Genomic DNA, 19,847 nt, shown 5'->3' with positions numbered 1-19,847 from the left:
TAACTATAGTCACCATGTTGTATATTATATCTCCAGGAATATTTATAACCAGAAGTTTGTACCTTTTGACCACCTTCACCTGTTTCACCCACCCTCCACCTCCTGCACCTCTGGCAACCACCATGTTGCAAATAACAGGACTTACTTTTTTAATTTTTTAGTTTTAAATTTTTTATTGGGGAAAGGGAACAGGGCTTTGTTGGAGAGCAATGTGTACTACTTCCAGGACTTTTTTCCAAGTCAAGTTGTTGTCCTTTCAAACTTAGTTGTGGAGGGTGCCATTCAGCTTCAAGTTGTTGTCCTTTCAATCTTAGTTGTGGAGGGCGCAGCTCAGCTCCAGGTCCAGTTGCTGTTGGTAGTTGCAGGGGGAGCAGCCCACCATCCCTTGTTGGAGTTGAACCGGCAACCTTGTGGTTGAGAAGACGCGCTCCAACCAACTGAGCCATCCGGGAGCTCAGCGGCAACTCAGCTCAAGGTGCCATGTTCAATCTTAGTTGCAGGGGGCAGAGCCCACCATCCCTTGTGGGACTTGAGGAATCGAACTGGCAACCTGTGGTTGAGAGCCCACTGGCCCAGGTGGGAATCGAACCGGCAGCCTTCGGAGTTAGGATCATGGAGCTCTAACCACCTGAGACACCGGGCCGGCCCTAAATCAACTGGTTTTTAACAAAAAAATATATTCTTTGTATTGTTTCTTTAAACAGCAATCTACCCTTACACGGCTTGAAGTAGCAGTTCCATCTAGGAATAAAAAAAGCCTAGGTGCCTGGATTTCAGTACAAAAGGTCCAAGAACATGAAAGGGGGGAAAAAAAGTGATGCTCTCACAGTGCTACAAACCCTCCACAAACTTTTCTAGGGTGTCTCCTGTGGTGTCGCCGACCAGGGACTGCTCACTGGACAGTGCACTCTGGTTGGGGGTGTTCAGCTGTGGGAGCATTGCACTCTGTTCGGGGTTTCCCAAGTGTCCCTGATCTATGGAGCTGGCCATGATGACTGCGAGTCCTGGGTGGGGGGAACCAGTCTGGGGCGAGACATGGTGTGGCGAAGGCTGGGGCTGTATCTGTGGCGATGGGCTGGAATGTGGAGGCTGGGACTGGGGCGGGAGAGCGCACCTGGCTACTGAGGGACGTGGCCATCTGCTGGCCGGGGAGGTGCGAGGCCTGTGGCTGTCTTGAGAGCATGTGCTGCTGGGGGCTCATGGGGTTCAGCTGGCCCGGGGAACCAATCTGCTGCTTCATCTGTTGCTGCTGCAGAATCCACTGCTGCAGAGCCTGCTGAATGTTGGGGGTGCTGTCTGCGCCCAGCCCGGGCTGCCCCATCTGGCCCATGGAGCTTCCCTGCATGGGGAGGTGCTGCTGCATCCGCTGCTGCTGCATGGCTGGGGGTAGCCTCCGGGTCCTTGAGGCTGCTGGAACTGGCAGTGCCCGGCCATGGCCATGGGGCCATGCCCGCACTGCCCTGCTGCTGCTGCTGCTGCTGCTGCTGCTGCAGCAGCTGCCTCCGCAGCATCTCTGTACTGCGGGTTCATACTTGCAATGCTGGGGTTGGGCCCTGGGTTCATGATGTTCAGGGCCTGGCCCTGCGGGTTCAGGCCTCCCATTGCCTGCTGCTGCAGGGGCACGCCAGGCTGTGGCCCGCCAGCTTGTATGGTGTTCAGGTTCTGCAGGCCAGGCTGCTGGAGCAGGCTGGGCTGGGGCTGCAGGCCGAGCTGGGGCTGCAGGCTTGGCTGACTGGCCACATACTTGGCCGTGCGCTGTGTGATAAAAGCTGCCATCAGCTGCGGGTTTGACGAGGATGTTGAGCACCTGCTGCTGCTGCTGCGGGGAGCTGGGCGACTTCAGGGTCCGCAGCAGGTCCTGCAGGGCGCCGGGCGAGAGGCTCCGCGGCAGCTGCACACTGGGCATCTGCGGCCCAGCCACGGCAGGCTGGGCCTGCCCGGCATTGGCTGCTCCTGGGGCATGGGCGCCTGCTGCCACTGCCCAGGCGGCAGGTTGGGCATGACGGGCCCACTGACCTGGCTGGGCCGGGGCACGTTCAGGCCAACGGGGGCCATCTGGCTTACCGGGGTCACCATGCCCCTTCCGCCCGGGGCATGCTATTGTTGATGTTCACGTGGTACAGGTGCTGCTGCTGCTGCTGGGCTTCACGCTCTATCTGCCGGGCTGCCTCCACTGCTGCGGGTGGGGGCTGGGCGGGGGGCGGCGGGGCCGGCACCTGGTTGGTGGGCTTCCTGGTGAACGCCGTGGTGGGGGGCTGAGTCCGGGCCACGCTGGGGAAGCCGGCTGGTGACATGCTCACAGGTGAGGGCTGGTGCTGGGCGGGGGGCTGTGGTGTCTGGGGCGTGCTGGGCTGCTGCGTGGGGGTCCCAGGTGGTGCTGAGGTAGGGGAAGGCAGACTCTGCTGAGGCACGTTGCAGGTGTTCATGGTGGCCATCCATCAGCACATGAGCTGCGCCTGCTGCAGGCGGTGCTGGATCTGCTGCTGGCGGAACTTGTGTTTGATCTTGGGGCAGAACGGCACGGGGCATTTGTTTTCCTGGCAGTGTTTGGCATGGTAGCAGCAGAGGGCGAGGAGCTGCTTGCACACCCGGCAGCCTCCCTCGATCTTGCGCTTGCAGTCCTTGGTGTGCAGCACGACGCGCTTCATCTTCTGGCAGGACGGCAGCGAGCAGTTGGCATTGCGGCACTGGCAGGCCTGCCACAGGGACTGGAAGCAGCACTGGATTCTCAGGTGCTGCGACTCCTGCGGGCTCTTGGACTGCGGCTCACCCTGGCTGTCACCCTTCACCATCTTGTGTGTGTGGCTCTTTGTGTTGTAGTAGTTGATGCAAAGGTCGTAGTCCTGTGGACAAGGAAAAGGCACAGGCCCGCGTCAGCACTCGGCCCAACGTGAGCAGACATCCCAGCCGCCCCCCCCCCCCCGCCCCCGAAAGCTTCTCTTCTGGGAACTACCCCAAAGCCCAGAAGGCTCTAGAGACGACAGGATCCACCTCCTCGCCCTGACCCCAGCCTATTCCAGGGCCCCTCTAGCCCTTCCCCACCTGCTGTCTCACACTGTGAGCACACAGGCTCACGCACACACAGGGTGTGTGGCTCTGGGGTCGCCCAAGGCTCCTGGCTGTGTTGGTGGACCCTCTTTCCCTCCTTCCTCTGCCTTGTAGGAATGGCACCCAGCTACCCTGCCCCACGCCTGGCCTGGGAAGCCTGACAGTGAAGGAATGACTGAGGCTGTGCCCATTTCTTCTCAGGCGCCACGCGACTGTCCGAAGTACCACAGACCTGAGTTTATATAGACCGGCCCCCCACTCCCCAGGGCTGCTACTGGGTGACCTCAGTGTGTCCCCAGAGCTCTGCAGGGTGGCCCAGCAGGACGCTAGGGCTGAGAGGCCTTCACCATGAGGAAGGCCCTGGGCTCAAACCACAGTGACAAAATGCCCCCTGCCCAGCTTTCAAAACCACCTGCATCGGGAGACTGAGACAATGGGCAGAGAATGCAACCCTATGGGCAGCACTGATAAGAGTTTCATAGAAAAGACGTGAAAATCCCAGCAGTAGGGAATGAGAGGAGGACAAGACAAAAGAAGGCTGGAGAAAGCAGAAAATAAAGACAGGCATGACAGAGGCCCTGCTCTGTCCCCCACCCCGAGATCACAGAGCCACTCCTGTGGGGACTGTCCCAGACGCCGACACTGGCAGGCCAGGTGAGGACTGGATAGGAGTCTGTGACCATCTACGGGGGTGGGGGGCCCACAGCAGCCTGGTTCACCACATCAGAGAGACAGCAGCAGCGCCCTCACCTCGAGCACCGTATTCTTCCTCCCGAGCATCCAGCACTTCCGCGTACGCCGGGGCCGAGGCCTCTCTCAGGCGCGGCGCAGTGACGTCACATGCGCGCCAGGCTGGCTGGTCCGCTGCCTGCGCCCGCGGGTGTAAGGGGCTTCCGTGGCACGCGTGGGACAGTCGCGCCCGGGCGCGGGACCTCCGTGACCTTCTTCCGCGTTGTCAAGGGCGACAGGTCGGGCGCGCAGCCGCCCCAGACACTCCCTAGGCAGCTGGGCCTCGTTTTGTGCATCCCTAACAAGGGGCAGATGTTCCCGGGCAGAAACAATGTCTCTGGGGTCTTTATAAGCCCCCGGCCACCCGTCCAGACCGTTGGAAGTCAGTCTCTTCCAACCAAGGCAGGGCAAAGAGCTAAAAGGAGTGAAAGGGAGGACTTTGGGCTTGACTTGTCTACACCAACAGGCGAATTCTGGAGCCAACACCCACCAGCAAAACTGGGCGGTTCATTCCATTTCTCTTGCCCTGCTGGAGGTAAGAGTCTAGTTGGGGAGTCAGATCGACTCCCTTTCTCACAGAGGACCAAGCCAGGTAAAATGCACATTCTCTGGCATCGCCTTAAGTGGGGTGCAGGCAGCTCCCCAGATGATTCTGAGGCACACTAAAGCCTCACCGCCACATTGTACTAAAACAGGGTCACTAGAGATTGTGACAGGAGCTGCAAAATACAGGAACCAGGGTAGTGTCCTCCTTGGGGCCTGGACATAGTTGGGGCATTGAAGGGGACATTGTCAGGGAATGCTTCCAGGTGGAAGGGGTCAAGGATGACCCCCAAGTTACAGCCTTAAGCAACTGAGGAGGAGGAGGAAGTAAAAGAGGAGGGCAAATTTGGATGGAAGAGCTCCTCCTGGAAGACTTTTCTGGGCTTTCACCTAGAAGACTCCAGCAGCCTCCTAACCAGCCCCCCCCCCATTCATTCTCGGCACACAGCTAGATCATACACTCCTCACTTAGGGTCCTCTAATGGTTTCCTGTCCCGTCCAGCGCAACAGGGCAGTGAGCGTGCGAGAAGGGGCGGTTTGGGTTAAGTTTTTAAGAAAGAAACAGAGACTTAATGCAGTTAAACCTCTCCGAAGGCCAGGGGTCTCTCAGTCTCAGAGGACTGGAGCCCAGAATAAGGCCGACTGGGGGGTTTTTATTGAATAGGTATACAAAAACAAGAGAAAGCAACATTGTTTCTTACACGGTCTCTGAAACACACATCATAACAGAAAAATATTTGTCTCAATCACCCTTGTCAGTCAACAGCTGAAGCACAAGGTCCCACAATGTCTTAATTAAGGTATGTACCTTCTCAGGGTCAAGTCTCTTATTTTGTAACAGTTCCGTTGAGCTAAGTGGAGAGAACTGATCTTTGTTGTCCTCATGACTTCTCTCACAAACAGGTGCCAGGGAAAAGGCAGAGCCGGCAACAGCTTTTCCCAGGCAGGGGGAAGGGGAGGCAAGGCCCCTCCCCATATTTTTCTAAGGCAGCTCATTGGAGGTCCCCACTCAGTTCCGCCTGGCTTAGGTTGTATCTCCCGTGAGATATCTTACCCGTCTTTGGCTGCAAACCTTTTGGGGACTAGACAGAGAGACATAAGGTATAAACATAAGGATGGAACAAAGTCCCAGAAAGGCACAGTCTCACAGACTCTTCTTTCCTTAAGGAAAGACACGGGGGAACAGTTGGCTAGGCTGCTGTGTGACTACAACAGGGATTGGGTGGGCAGGTACCTGCGTCTGGGAAATAGTTTGCCTGGTGCTGCCAGGCTGTGGAATGCTATGACTGCACCGCTGCGCTGCCCCTGACCCTGGGCTCAGCTTCAGTGTATACCAGCCACCCAGGCTCGATTGCTGGCTCTGCCCCTCTGGTTTGCCCCTTGGGGGTTGCACCCCAATCCTTACTCCTGTTGCCTCTGCTGGGGTTGTGTTAAGTGCTGGGCTGTGTCTGGGGTTCCAGTCTTTGTCCTCCCCCCAACCCTCCCATCCTGTCTGCCTTGTTCGCTCTGATATACCCACCTATGGTTGTCTCAATGCATGGATCTCTCAGACATGTTTGTGTGTTGAGCAGAGAATCCTTTGTTGAATTATAGCTGTCCAACTTGTAACTTCAAAGGGAGAGACTCCCTCACGATGCCATGCTGGTAGTCTGCAGTACAGTATTTCAACTGTAGTCACCACTCTCTACGTTACATCACCATGACTTATTTATTTTATTGAAACGTAGTGTCTGTTTTCTGTCATTTGCATGAACATTTATTTATTTATTTATTAATTGGGGAATATTGGGGAGCAGTGTGTTTTTCCGGGGCCCATCAGCTCCAAGTCAAGTAGTTGTCCTTCAATCTAGTTGTGGAGGGTGCAGCTCAGCTCCAAGTCCCTTCACTGTTTTCAATCTTAGTTTCAGCGGGCACAGCCCACCATCCCATGCGGGAATTGAACCAGCAACCAACCAACCAGCACAGTTGGTTGGCTTGTGCTCTAACCAACTGAACCATCCAGCCGCCCCTGAACGTTTATTTTCTTTATCTAGAAACTTTCTTGTCCAATTGAACTCTATTATCAATTCATCCCATACCCTCCCATTCAATCAGGGAGTGAGTGACGGTGCTCAGCAGCAGTCTCGTCCCTTAGTGCCCTACTCTTCTCTAACAGTGCTCACATTTGTGTGCAGTGTTCTATGATGGAGCCTAAATACGTTCCACTGAGGGAAATGCTAGAGCTTCCTTTTATCTGAATTGTGGTTTAATGAAGTGGAAATGATTGTTGAGTGGGATAATTGATCTTCACAAACCTGCTTATTTTTCCTTAATTTTTGAGTTCCCCCTTAAAAAAAAAAAGACATGAAGTATTTCATATTACAAAAGAGTAATAAAACACTCATGTACCTAACACCTAGTGTAGGAAGGACTAGTGAACGCGCTTTTGCACCCTTCCTTCCCTCTGAAAGGTAACCTGTAAAGAAAATTTTGTAGTCATTGTGCTCTTGCTTTTCATAATTGTTCTACTGTATATCCCTAAACAATATACTATTAAGTTTTTTTTTAGTTTTGAACTATTTAAAAAGTAAAATTAGCCAGATGCATAAATTGTTGAGAATTGTAGACTTTCAAAGCTGTAAAGGAACTCAGAGATCTTGTTCAATCTAAATATCTAAAATAATGGAATGGTTATGTCTTGCTTTCCTTAAGATGAAAGATAGAACCAGTTAGAAAAAGTTTATTAAAGAACTTGCATTATAAGGAAAAATGCTCATGATTTTGTCTAACAATGAAGATCCTTAGTATTTAGTGTACATTTTAATTATACCAAAGTCCTGTTTTGTGCAATAGAGGTTTTGCTTGTTTGTTTGATAAATATTTTAAAAAGATTGTACCTTCCTTTACGAAGTAAGAAAAAAGTGAATGGAGGAGCTCACATTTAAGAATTTATTGTAAGTAATTAGCATATCAGATGTTCACTATAAAATTCTTTCAACTTTGCTATGTGTTTGAAAATTTCCCCAATAAAAATATTGGTAAGTCATGAATGATCATTAAAATAAATAATAATGTGCTAGACCTACAGGTTGTTGAGTATTTTTCTACTTTATTTCATTAATTTGGGAAACTAAATAAATGTGTTTTATTTTTTTCTTGGCCCTAGCCATGGGATAATGGGAGTGTCTCATTATATGAAGAAGGTCTTCAGCAACAGGAATATTTAAGATGGAGGTACTTTGTTCTAGTTATGGTAATTTTTTTCTCTGCCCCATCTCTGGCCTAGCGCATTTGCTCAGTGTATTTTCTCCATCCCTCAGTGCCATTTTCTATCTCTTCTTTTGTTTTAAAAACATTTCCTTTAATTCTAACAGTACTACATGGTTTTGTCATTTCAGCAGTTGATGACTTTCAGGGATGTGGCTGTAGACTTCTCCGAGGAGGAGTGGGACTATCTGGACCCTGCTCAGAGGAACTTGTACAGAGATGTGATGATGGAGAACTATAGCAACCTAGTCTTACCAGGTAAGTATATCTGTCCCCTAATACCTTGTGAATTTTGGATGTACGAGTATCTTTCCATTGTCTGGGTAGATTTCTATTTCCTGGGGAATTATTCTGTGCTTTGTAGATTAGGAGATGGGGAGCTCTTTGTTATACCTTTATCTTCTCCATGCTTTAGACCTTTACACATTCATCTTATTCTTTGTGTAATAGCCTGTTTCTTAAGGACTGGGTTTAAATTCAGGAAACAGCACGAATATGTCTTATTATTTTTTTTCTTAAAAATAGGACTCTCTATTTCTAAGCCTGATGTGATTTCCTTATTGGAGCAAGGGAAAGAGCCCTGGATGGTTTCGAGGAACATGGCAAGAGGATGGTGCCCAGGTGAGTAAGGATTGAACACATGGGGAACGGCATTGCAGTTAAGAACCCAGCTGGTGAGGGAGGCAGCACCTTAAAGGTAATGATTGAGAAATCTCTTCCTAGAAGGCCCATCAAAAGGTTGTGGAGAAAAGGCCTAAGAGACATGGAAAAAGGTAAAGACCCTCCCTTTTACCCCATGTGTACTCTGTGATACTTACCTGTCATAATTCCCTCCCTTTTCAAAGCCTTTTTACTTGAGGATACATCCTATTTCACATAACTTGGATCCACTTCTTTTCCTTTAAAATTTTTTTTTCTTTTTTAGATAATTTTTTATTTTTTAATTACAGTTTGCATACAATATTACATTACTTTCAGCTGTACAACATAGTGATTAGACATTTATATAACTTACAAAGTGATCAGCCCGATAAGTCTAATACCCATCTGACACCATGGGTAGTTATTACAATATTATTAACTATATTCCCTATGCTGTATTTTATTTACATCCTTGTGACTGTTTTCATAACTGGCAATTTGCACATCTTCATCCCTTCCCCTTTTTCCCCCATCTCCCAGCCCTCTTCCCATCTGGCAACCCTCAAAACGTTCTCTGTATCTGTGAGTTTGTTTCTGTTTGGTTTGTCCTGGCACAGGACTTCTGGGCTGGTGAGTCTGGTGTGGGGTTGTGACCTTCTCCCTCTTCGGGGGAATCTCTGCTACCGAGGTGCCCCTCCTAGTCCAGCCGTTATCTGTGGGTTTGGGGTCAGCCCATTTTACATGTCCCCCACCTCCTACCAGTCCTGATGTGGCCTCTTCTTTAATTCAGCTAGTGTTCAGTTGATTCTTGAGGTTGATTGTTCTATAATTTATTTGTAATTTTGGTGTGATTCTGGGATGCGGTAGGCATAGCATTTATCTAATCCACCATCTTGGACCTTCTCCAGTCTCTAGGGTTTTATTTTGTTATTCAGTATTATAAAAATGGTTTCAAATTATATGGAGCATTCTTTGATCTGATTTTTTTCACTAAATATGATTGTTATAGGATTCATCCATGTTTTTGCATGTAGCTATAGTTCATTAATTTTCATTGTAGTATATTATCCTATTATGTGAATGTACCACAAGTTGTGTATCTGTTCCTTGGTTCAGTGGAATTTGGCTTCTTTTGGACTAAATTGGCCATGAATATTCTTGTAAATCTTTATGTTGCTTATAAGTATAAATTTCTCTAAGATCAATACCTAGAAGTGGAATTTCTGGTTCATAGGGCATATAAATGTTCAACTTTTCAAGCTAATGCTAAATTATTCTTGAAAGTAGTTTTAATTTGCATGAGTTTTCTTTGATGGATTTCCTCATTTGCACTTACGATTTATAATTATACTTTAAAATTTGTGCCAGTATAGTTGCCCAGAGTTAGCCAAACTCAAGGTTAAGGTCACAGTCCTCCAGGTTGCCAAATTTGTCCCAGGCTTCTGATACCAGCTGAAAGTTCCACAAGGGTCCACAAGATCACCCTCATTTCAGATCAGCTGGCTACAAATTTGGAGATCTTCATGGAATCCCTCAAATTTGATAATTCACCAGAACAACTCAGGCAACTCGGGAAAACACTATGTTATGATTAGTTTTATTATAGCATGAGAATACCAGCAAAAGAGTTAGAACCAGCCAAAGGAAGAGACACAGGGCAGAATCTGGGAGGATTCACATGTGAAATTTCCATGTCCTCAGGGATGCATTGCCCTCCTGTCATTGATGTGTGACAATATGCTTTGCCAACCCAGGATGTGTCTAAAGTTTTTTTATCGCAGCTTCATTACATAGGCATGATTGATTGAGTTATTGCCCATGTGGCTGAACTTAACATCCAGCTCCCTTCCCTTCTATGGAGGCTGAATTAATCTGACCCAAGACACAACCCTCTAAGCATATAGTTCATCTTTCTGCATGGGCAGCCCCCACTGGGAGTCACTGAGTTAACAAACTGTCAGGTGTGGTCTAAGGGCCCCACTGTGACACTCCTATCACTTGGGAAATTCGAAGGCTTCAGTGGTTACCTCCCAGGAGCCAGGACAAAGGCCAAACCTCCTTTACGGAAAGTTAATCTTTACGACATAATAGTGAATGTAAAATTCTATATTTTCCTCATGTTTATTAATTAAGCTGAATATTTTTTCAAAAGTGTATTTGCTATTTGTGCTATTTTTGAATTTTGCCATCTTTTCCACTAGGTTGTTAAGGTTTATTTTCTTAATAATTAATTTTTAGAAGTTATTTATTTATTACAATTGTGATAAAATATAAATAACCAAATTTATTACTATCTTAATTTTTTTGAGGGTAAATTCAGTGGCATTAAGTATATTCACATTGTTGTGCAACCATCGCCATACTCATCTCTAGAGCTTTTTCATCTTCCCCAAATGAAACTATATCATTAAAATAATAGCTCCCAATAGCTCATTAAATAATAGCTCCCAATTCCTTTCTCCCCTCAGTAGAAACACCATTTTGCTTTCTATCTCTGAATTTCAGTACTCTAGTTATGTCATATGAGTTGAATCCTACAATGTTTGTGCTTTTGTGTATGGCTTATTTCACTTAGTATATCCTCAAGGTTCATCCATGTTGTAGCATGGGTCAGAATTTCCTTTTTAAGGCCAAATAATACTCCATTATATGCCTTTACCACATTTTGTTTATCCATTTATCCATCAATGGAAACTTCGGTTGCTTCCGTCGTTTGGCTATTGTGAATAATGCTGTTAAGAACATGTGTGTACAGATATCTCTTTGAGTCCTTGCATTTAAGTTTTTGGGTATATACCCAGAAATGGAATTGCTGGATGTTTTGAGGAACTGCCATACCACATTGAGTATACCATTTTGTATTCCTACCAGCAATACACAACGGTTTTGATTTCTCCACACTCTTACCAATATTTGTTATTTATTTATTTTTTAAATAATAGCCATCCTAATGGGTGTGAGGTAGTATCTCACTGTGGTTTGGAGTTGCATTTATTTCCCTAATGATTAGTGATGTCGAGCCTCTTCATGTGCTTATTAGCCATTCATACATCTTTGGAGAAATGTCTATTCAAGTCCTTTGCCATTTTAAAATTGAATTGTTTATTTTTTCTGTTGTTCAGTTGTAGGAGTTCTTTATATATTCTGGATGTATAATCCCTTATTGGATATGTGATTTGCAAATATTTTCTTCCATTCTGTGAGTATCCTTTTTACTCTATTAATGGTGTGTCTTAGTCTGTTTGGGCTACTACGACAAAATAATACCATAGACTGGATAGCTTCTAAACAAGAACATTTATTTCACACAATTCTGGAGGCTAGAAGTTCAAGATCATGGTGCTAGCATGCTCTCTTCTTGTTTCATAGCAGGTGCTTTCCTATTTTGTCCTCATGTGGTAGGAGGGTTAGGGAGCTCTCTGGAGCCTCTTTTCTAAGGCAGTAATCTCAGTCATGAGGCCTCCACCATCATGTCTAACCAGCTCCCAAAGTCCCCACTTTCTAATACCATGAGATTGGGCATTGGGATTTCAAAATGAATTTTTTGGGGGACACAAACATTTAGGTCATAGATAGCATAGTGTCTTTGATGTACAAAATTTTAAATTTGATGAAGTCCAATTTATCTAATTTTCTTTTGTTATATGACTTTTGATGTCATAGCCAAGATATCACTGCCAAATTCAATGTCATAAAGCTTTTTCTCTATTTTCTTCTAAGAGTTTTATAGTTTTAGCTCTTGATTTCTTGATTTCTTGATTTTTAATTTCATTGTGATTAGAAAAGATGCTTAGTATAATTTCAGTGTTCTCAAATTTAGCAAGACTTGTTTTGTGGCTTTGAAATCTTTTTCTGGGCTTCCTGAGAGACAGTTTCTATTGATTGCTTTCCCCCCACCCCACATCAATGGGTCCCATTTACTGTTTCTTTGAATATTTAATGATTTTTGTTGAAAATGGGACATTTCAGATAATATAGCAACTCTGATCCCTCCAGGAGTTGTTGTTATTGCTGTTTTATTTTAAAATTTGTTTAGTAACTTGTCTGGACTAATTCTCTAGTCTGTTTACCTGTAGTGTGTGGCCACTGGTATCTGCTGTTTTTTTTTTGTTTTTTTTAATTTTTATTTTTAAGCCTAGTGCAAAGTTTTTATCTACTAATTTATTAACTTTAGTGGGTATGGTAGAATTCTGGTTTTCTATTTGATCATGAGTCAAGTTGCTGTATTATTGGCATCAACTTTTATACAGAAGGTGCCAAAGAAATGTATACACATTTTAAGAAAGGAAAAAACTATATTAAATTACACTGGTGGTAACCACCTTGAGCACCTCTTGTAATTGCAGAAGTCAAACATGACTTGTATTCATGTTTTGTTATCGGTATATATTGAGTATTACAATTTTAATACAATTTTTCCTTTCTTAAAATGTGTATACATTTTTTTGGCACCCCCTGTATATACTTTATATATACTTTAGTTATATCTTTAAAATATAGAAAATAGGCAATGAAGATCTAACATCTTCATTGAGAGTTCCAGTAAGAGTGCAATGAAGCTACAATCACCAGAAATGATTCAAGATAACTTTACTAAAATTAAGAACAAAAGAATTGGAATCATGTTTTGCAACAGTTCACCATGTGCCCAGAAAATCATACCTTTGGCATCCAGGCATAAAGCTACTTATAAGGAAAGGAAAATCAAATTGTCATCTGGTCTTTTTATAGGAACTTTATTCCAGAAGACAATGTATATTTTTCTATTTAAGTTATACAAAGACATAAATTTTGAGCTAAGAATTTTACATCTAACCAAATTGTTTAATATATGCAGCAGCAGAGAATATTATTCCCCTTTTTCCTGATGAATCCACCAGAAAATGAGCTTCAGTAAACCAAAATAGAGACACGTCAACTTAATAAGAGACTGTTGGTGAGCATTAAATATATAATAACATACATATATAATATCAACTCATGGCATTAAGGAGAGAATATAGCTTAGGTATAGTATAATTCTCAAAAAAGTAGGGTGAGAATGTGTAGAGTATATGAAAAGTATAACAAGCTTGCAAATTACATTATAGGTATTAATGGGGAGCAAGTATTTCAAATCAGAAGCTGGGGAGAGAGAAAAGAGGTTAGTAGTTACTTCCAATATTTCTCATAATAGAAAACCAGTGAAAAAACAGCAAAATGAGTAAGAGAGAGAGAGAGACAGGTATTACATAAGTTTATTAGGATATAAAAGACCATAGAATAAAAAATGTAAATTTGATTAAATATGAAAAGATATACCTCAAAATAGGGAATAAGTAAAATAGTCTACATAGTGAAAGACTAAAATATATGGATGTGCGTTTTCGAGTGTTTATGTGTCATAAATCAAAATGATAGCACTAAGGCCAAACATTGATTATACTAAAATATGCTGCTATTTATCTAAAACAGGAAGGATGTTATACTTTTTTAGAAGTTTTTTTTTTAGTTGTTATCTACAAGGGAGGGAAAGGAGTAGGATGAAGAGGACTTCTTTGATTATACTTTGTTTTGTAGATTTGAGTTGGAAACTATATAAATAACTTACACAATGATAAAACAAAATTAAATTCAGAAAAATCCCTGAAACCAAAAGCGAAGTGAAACAATTTAATCTAAATGAGTATCCAGTGGTTATATATCCTAAAGACAAAAGAACTATAGAAAAACTCCCCCTTAACATTGTTTTTAGTAATAATATTAGTGGTAGCGTTGTTGATACTGTTTTCCTGAGAATGTTGTGTATGTAGTGTGGAATAAAATAAATGAGCAATTTAGGTGAAGTCTTTGAAAACCGACTTTCAGTATGAGATAAAGGAAATACAGATATAAGATTGATAATATTAAGTAAAAACTCTGTAGTCCTGAGTATGAATTAGAAGGGTTATTTTGAATTCAAATTGCACTTTAACTATGAGGTCTGACAATGAAGTTTGTGAACTTGCTGCAATGATGTTGCTAAACTTTTTTGATATCAGAGGGATTATTCATTATGAATTTGTACCAATTGGACAAACAGTTAACCAAGTTTACTATTTGGAAGTGCTGAAAAGGCTGCATGAAAAAGTTAGACGACCTGAACTTTTCTCCAATTGATGGCTCTTGCATCGCGACAATTCACCAGCATAAACAGCACTATCTGTGAGGGAGTTTTTAGCTAGTAAACAAATCACTGTATTGGAACACCTTCCCTACTCACCTGATCTGGCCCCCATTGACTTCTTTCTTTATCCGAAGATAAAGGAAATATTGAAAGGAAGACATTTTGATGACATTCAGGACATCAAGGGTAATACGATGACAGCTCTGATGGCCATTCCAGAAAAAGAGTTCCAAAATTGCTTCCAAGGGCGGACTAGGCGCTGGTGTCGATGCAAGGCTTCCCAAGGGGATTACTTCGAAGGTGACCGTAGTGATATTCAGCAATGACGTATGTTAGCACTTTTTCTAGGATGAGTTCGCCAACTTAATTGTCCAACGTTGTATGTAAATACCAGTGGACAGATTAAAGAAAATACAAAGATTCTAGATTAGGCCAAAAGGCTACACAATCTTAATAACCCACCACTCAAACTATATGGGACTCCATTATATTGTTCTTTTTCCACTCTCATAAGTTTACCTTTTTCTGGGGCAAACTATTTTCATGCAAACAAATGGGAAGCGAGACAATGTGTGGATGATGAGGGGAACTAACTATAGCAGGTCCTTGAATAATGTCATTTTGTTGTATTGTTGTAGGAACTTAACAAGAGTTAATATCAATTAACTGTTAACAAGAGTTTATATCAATTAGTCTATGGTGAAATTGGTTTTGTTATATGTCAGTTTCCTTAAAGTTGCAGAACCTATATATGACATTAAGTGAGGACTTAATGTAGTGTGAAATTTTGTAAAACAGGACAAAGAACTGATTGTAGCTGCAGAGGCGGGTCCTAGGATCAAGGAAGTTGTGTGTGTGTGTACACTTTAAAGGAGACTATATTAGAGTGTCTTTGTATGCTGATGGGACCAAAACAGTAGAGTAGGAAAACTTCTTTGTGAAGGAGAGGGGGTGGGAACTGCAGAAGCATATGTGAGAAAAGGTTGTATCAGAAAAGATATTCTTCAGTTCCCAGTAGAGGTATTGGCCTTGGAGAAGAGCATTTTGTCAGCAGAGGAAACAGATTATTGGAATTTATGTACAGGTTGATTGACTGATTAGATGAGAAAAAATTCTCTCATTCTTACTTTTTCTCTCTCTCTCAGTGATATAATCAGTATGGACATCAGCCATGAGATAGTTTTGAGATTTTAGGAGAGAGACAAGGTGGGAAAAATTTTCCCAGAGTGGAAGAATGAAAAATTAGGTTATGACGGGAAATGCTGAGGGTCTTTTGAATTGTGTGCTTATAAATGTTTAGTGAGAATAGTCAATGTGGTTCTTTTTTACCAGCTATGTTCAACTACTCAGGTGGAGAAGAACAATAGGCAGAACTGGATTTAATCATGGTTGGGGAGATGAATGCAAGGTAATAGATATAATGATTGACTGTGGAATTTAAGCTAGGTAAGGCCATCAGGAATATAACTGACAGTGAAATTAACATTGCAAATGATTGGAGCATGAACAAGAGGGTGATTCTAGTATAATTCCTATTTTTCTGCTTGAGTTTTAGAGGTCTGTTTGTGGTTTTGTTTTTCTCTTCATACCTCATCCTTTTCATACTTGTCTTCTTTCTGATAGACTATTCTATGAAAAGCAGTTCAGGCGCAGGACAACTTAATATCATTTTCCTTGCTCAGTCCTATCCTCCCTTTCCCCCCGAATCTTCTTCCATAGTAATCAGAATGATAGTAACAACCACTTCTTGAGCTCTTTATGCCAGCCACGTTACAAAGATTATTCCTAATCTTCCCAAGCCCTGGGAATAGATATTTCTACATCTATTATTATATGAAAAAATGATGATTGAGGTAGGTAAAAGTAATTTGTCCATAACAGAAAGGTAATCATCAACAGAACTGGGGTCTGAAATGCTGGTCTTTCTGAATCCTGTATTCTCACTAAATCTTATACTACACTTTATTTTATTCTGAACCATATCTCAGCCTTTACTGTCAAATCATTCATTTTTAGAGACTTTGCCTGAGTTTCCTTCTGTATTATTTCAAGAACAGTCTTTATAGCATCTGCACCAATTGATAGTTTAATTGGAACCACAAAACATACCATATTGTAGTTACAGGAGTATTTGTGTTGTAGTCATTTTATACTCACTCAGTATTCTCAGTCTGTTCCATTATCTAGATTTCCATTCTCTATGATTCCCTTCAACTTACCAGTATACTCTTTGCTGTAGAGTTCCTAGTGTTCCAGTGTACCCAGATTCATTCTACCAAATAGTTGGTGATCGTAGTCTCCCAAAATTCTCAAGTACCTTTGCTTAACATTACATAACTCTTTTATTATGCTTGAAACCTGCCATAATGCCTGGGGAAAAATACAGTTTTCTGGGAAGTACAAATAAAGTGGTCTTGAACAGACAGGAGTGGAAGGGAGGACTTGAAGAAGGGCCTGGAGGAACAAAATAGATCATGTATTGGAAGGAAGGTTGAGTAATACTACAAATTCAAGTGAAGGTTAAAAGAAGAGGCACCTCAGTACAGTGGTTGAAATAGGGAAACAGAAAACATAGGACTATACATAAATGGCAATGAGCATTGGTAGAGGTATATTTGTAAATGGAGAAACAATTGGATAGATGGGTTGTTCGATATATATAGATTTTCCCATTTGAATAATTTAATAATCTAGCTTTGGTTGTGATTTTGTTTTAGTCTCTGAGGGAAGTGATGAAGTAAAAAGCATATATTATCTTTCCAGTGAGTAGGAGAGATTAAAATCAGGGACAGATATTTAGAACTATGCTATAATTATGAGCACAAATGATTATTATAATTCTTAAGTACATTTCCTAGTTCCATATTTGTATAATATTTTCCTTTATCCCTGTAATAATCCCCTTTCATTAATCCAGTGATTCATTCATTAAACAATCTATGAAACACCTTGTATTAGTAAGATGGTAGTTATTCTGTGTTGAGTGAAACTGCCATTGTTCCTGCCTATTATGGGTTTTAACAGTAAGAAAATAAAAGATTACATATGAATAAATAAATGATTTTATAATTCTAAAATCCAGAAAATTGCAATGAGAGAGAATGAAGAAGTGAATTTAAATAGGGTTGTCTAGCTCAAACTTTCTAAGGAACTAACTTTTTACCTGGGACTATAGTGTGATATGCATCTGGTTGTGCAAAGAGCCAAGTTCACAGAATTTCTATCAAACTGAACAGTCTGGGGTAAATTTTGAAAAGGTAAAGAGCTTGGCTTATATCAGATGCTCAGAGGTGATGACTATTTGGTACATAATGAACAGTGGTGAAAAGTGGGTCAAGAAGATGTTGGATAGGATTTTGATTGAGATGTGTCAAAGAAAAGTTATGGAGGATCTCATAAGCTATGGTAAGGAGTCTGGATGTTATTCTTAGTGAAGTTGGGAACCACTGAAAAATTCTACGTGGGATTCTTAAATGTTGTGCAACATCGAATTGGCTGGTTGAATGTATTAAAAATAGGAAACCTAAGACCTGTTGGTGTAAATTCATATTTATTTGATGTGAGGTGGTACATTGACATCCAATTTTCTTTTAACTTTTATTTATTTATTTTTAAGTGTGTTTTTCAAGGACCCATCAGCTCTAAGTCAAGGTAGTTGGTTCCGTCTAGTTGTGGAGGGCGCAGCTCACAGTGGCCCATAATGGGGATCGAACCGGCAACCTTGTTGTTAAGAGCACCATGCTCTAACCAACTGAGCTAACTTGCTGCCCCAACATCCATTTTTTTAAATAGACTAGTCAGGTGATTTCGATCTATACCTGAATTTAGAAACTACTGACTTTTCCTGTTTTCCTAACAACCTCCTTCATCTTTCTTAAGTATTTATGCTCTTGACCTCTTTTTTCAAGTTGAAGGCCATGTACACCATCTTCACTTCTTATGGCCATTACTTTCAGTTTTTCCTCCATTTTTACCATAGAAGTTTTATTTCTCCCCAAAGAGGAAACACCATGTGTTTACTTTCTGGTTATCTTTCAGACTTGGAATTCAGATGTAAGACCAAGGAATTGTGTCTTCGAAAAGAAATCTATGAAGTAACAACATCCCAATGGGCGATAATGGAAAAAAGTCATAGAATTGTGGGCTCCAGTGTCAGAGATGACTGGGAATGCAAAGGCCAGTTTGAGAGGCAAGAGATAAATGAAGAGGGATTTTTGGGGCAAGCATTAATGACTTATGAAAAAATGCCAACTTGTAGCTTGCAGACATCTCTTATTCTACATCAGCAAATTTATCCTGGAGAGAAATTCTGTAAATTCAAAGAATGTGGGAAAACCATTATTTATGGTTTGGAACTTATACGACAACAAGGAATTCATACTGGTGAGAAGCACTATGAATGTAAGGAATGTGGAAAAGCTTTTATTCGTGGCTCACATCTTACTCAACATCAGAGAATTCATACAGATGAGAAACCCTATGAATGTCAGGAATGTGGAAAGGCCTTTAGACAATCAGCACACCTTACCCAACATCAGAGAATTCATACTGGTTACAAACCTTATAAATGTCAGGAATGTAGTAAATCTTTTTTTTGTGGCTCAGAACTTATGCGACATCAGAGAATTCACACTGGTGAAAAACCCTATGGTTGTAATGAATGTGGGAAGGCCTTTAGACTGCGCTCACAACTTGGTCAACATCAGCGACTTCATTCTGGCGAGAAATCTTATCAATGTAGGGAATGTGGAATGGCCTTTATTCGTAGTTCACAACTTACTGAACACCAGAGAATTCATCCTGGTATGAAACATTATGAATGTAAAGAATGCGGGAAGGCCTTTATTTGTGGTTCCCAACTTTTTCAACATCACCAAACTCATACTGGTGAGAAATCCTATGACTGTGCACAATGTGGGAGGGCCTTCATTTGTGCCTCACAACTTACTCAGCATCAGTGAATTCACACTGCCAAGAAACCCTATAAATGCAAGGAATGTGGGAAGGCCTTTATCCGTGTCTCAGAACTTACCCGGCATCATAGCATTCATACTGGTGAGAAACCCTATGAATGTAAAGAATGTAAGAAGGCCTTTAGACAGTCTGCACACCTTAATCAACATCAGAGAATTCATAATCTAACATAATTAATGTAGGAAACCCTTTACTTGCCATTTATTTGTTACAGATCAAGATCATCAGATTTTATGCTAGAATAAAATACAATAAATGTGGCAATGCCTTTGAACTAATACTCAGTTTCTTCAGAATCAGAAAATTTAATGCTGAAAAAGATTGATAACGTAGAATAGTTTCTATCATGATTCAAACCTTGTTGAAATTCTACAAATTCATACTAGAAAATGTGGTGAATGAGAAAAGGCTACTATTTACTATCATGTGACATGAGGAAATTATTTAACTTCTCTGTGCTTAAATTTGTTAATTGGTAAACTGTTGATAGTATTTATTTGTAATAAAGAGTCTGACTCCA

At 42.2% G+C, this 19,847-nt stretch overlaps 1 protein-coding gene and 1 pseudogene across 2 annotated transcripts; one reads left to right on the top strand and one right to left on the bottom strand.

The window, feature by feature from the left end:
• Positions 1–145: 145 nt before the first annotated feature.
• Positions 146–3,934, bottom strand: LOC109457197 (CREB-binding protein-like; annotated as a pseudogene). The gene is made up of 2 exons (XR_016022210.1): positions 3,799–3,934; positions 146–2,843 (listed from the first exon to the last, which is right to left on the bottom strand). The product of XR_016022210.1 is annotated as a CREB-binding protein-like (transcript).
• Positions 3,935–4,174: 240 nt separating this feature from the next.
• Positions 4,175–19,847, top strand: LOC109457213 (uncharacterized). Its single transcript, XM_088800684.1, has 5 exons — positions 4,175–4,312; positions 7,466–7,533; positions 7,698–7,824; positions 8,092–8,187; positions 18,392–19,847. Exons 2-5 carry the CDS (start codon positions 7,528–7,530, stop codon positions 19,312–19,314), a joined length of 1,152 nt encoding a protein of 383 aa, XP_088656810.1. The 5' UTR covers positions 4,175–4,312; positions 7,466–7,527; the 3' UTR covers positions 19,315–19,847.

Source organism: Rhinolophus sinicus, chromosome 8 (genome assembly GCF_057876585.1).
Source record: "Rhinolophus sinicus isolate RSI-liver-muscle chromosome 8, RSI-T2T, whole genome shotgun sequence".
NCBI classification, from domain to species: Eukaryota; Metazoa; Chordata; class Mammalia; order Chiroptera; family Rhinolophidae; genus Rhinolophus; species Rhinolophus sinicus.
The sequence above is the reverse complement of the archived record's forward strand: the minus strand, read 5'-3'. Positions and strand labels throughout refer to the sequence as shown.

Bases quoted from the DNA above. Each gene is read 5' to 3' on its own strand.
- LOC109457213 (XM_088800684.1), top strand. The intron at 7,825-8,091 runs GTAAGTATATCT...TCTTAAAAATAG, and splicing joins TAGCAACCTAGTCTTACCAG to GACTCTCTATTTCTAAGCCT. The intron at 8,188-18,391 runs GTGAGTAAGGAT...GTTATCTTTCAG, and splicing joins GGCAAGAGGATGGTGCCCAG to ACTTGGAATTCAGATGTAAG.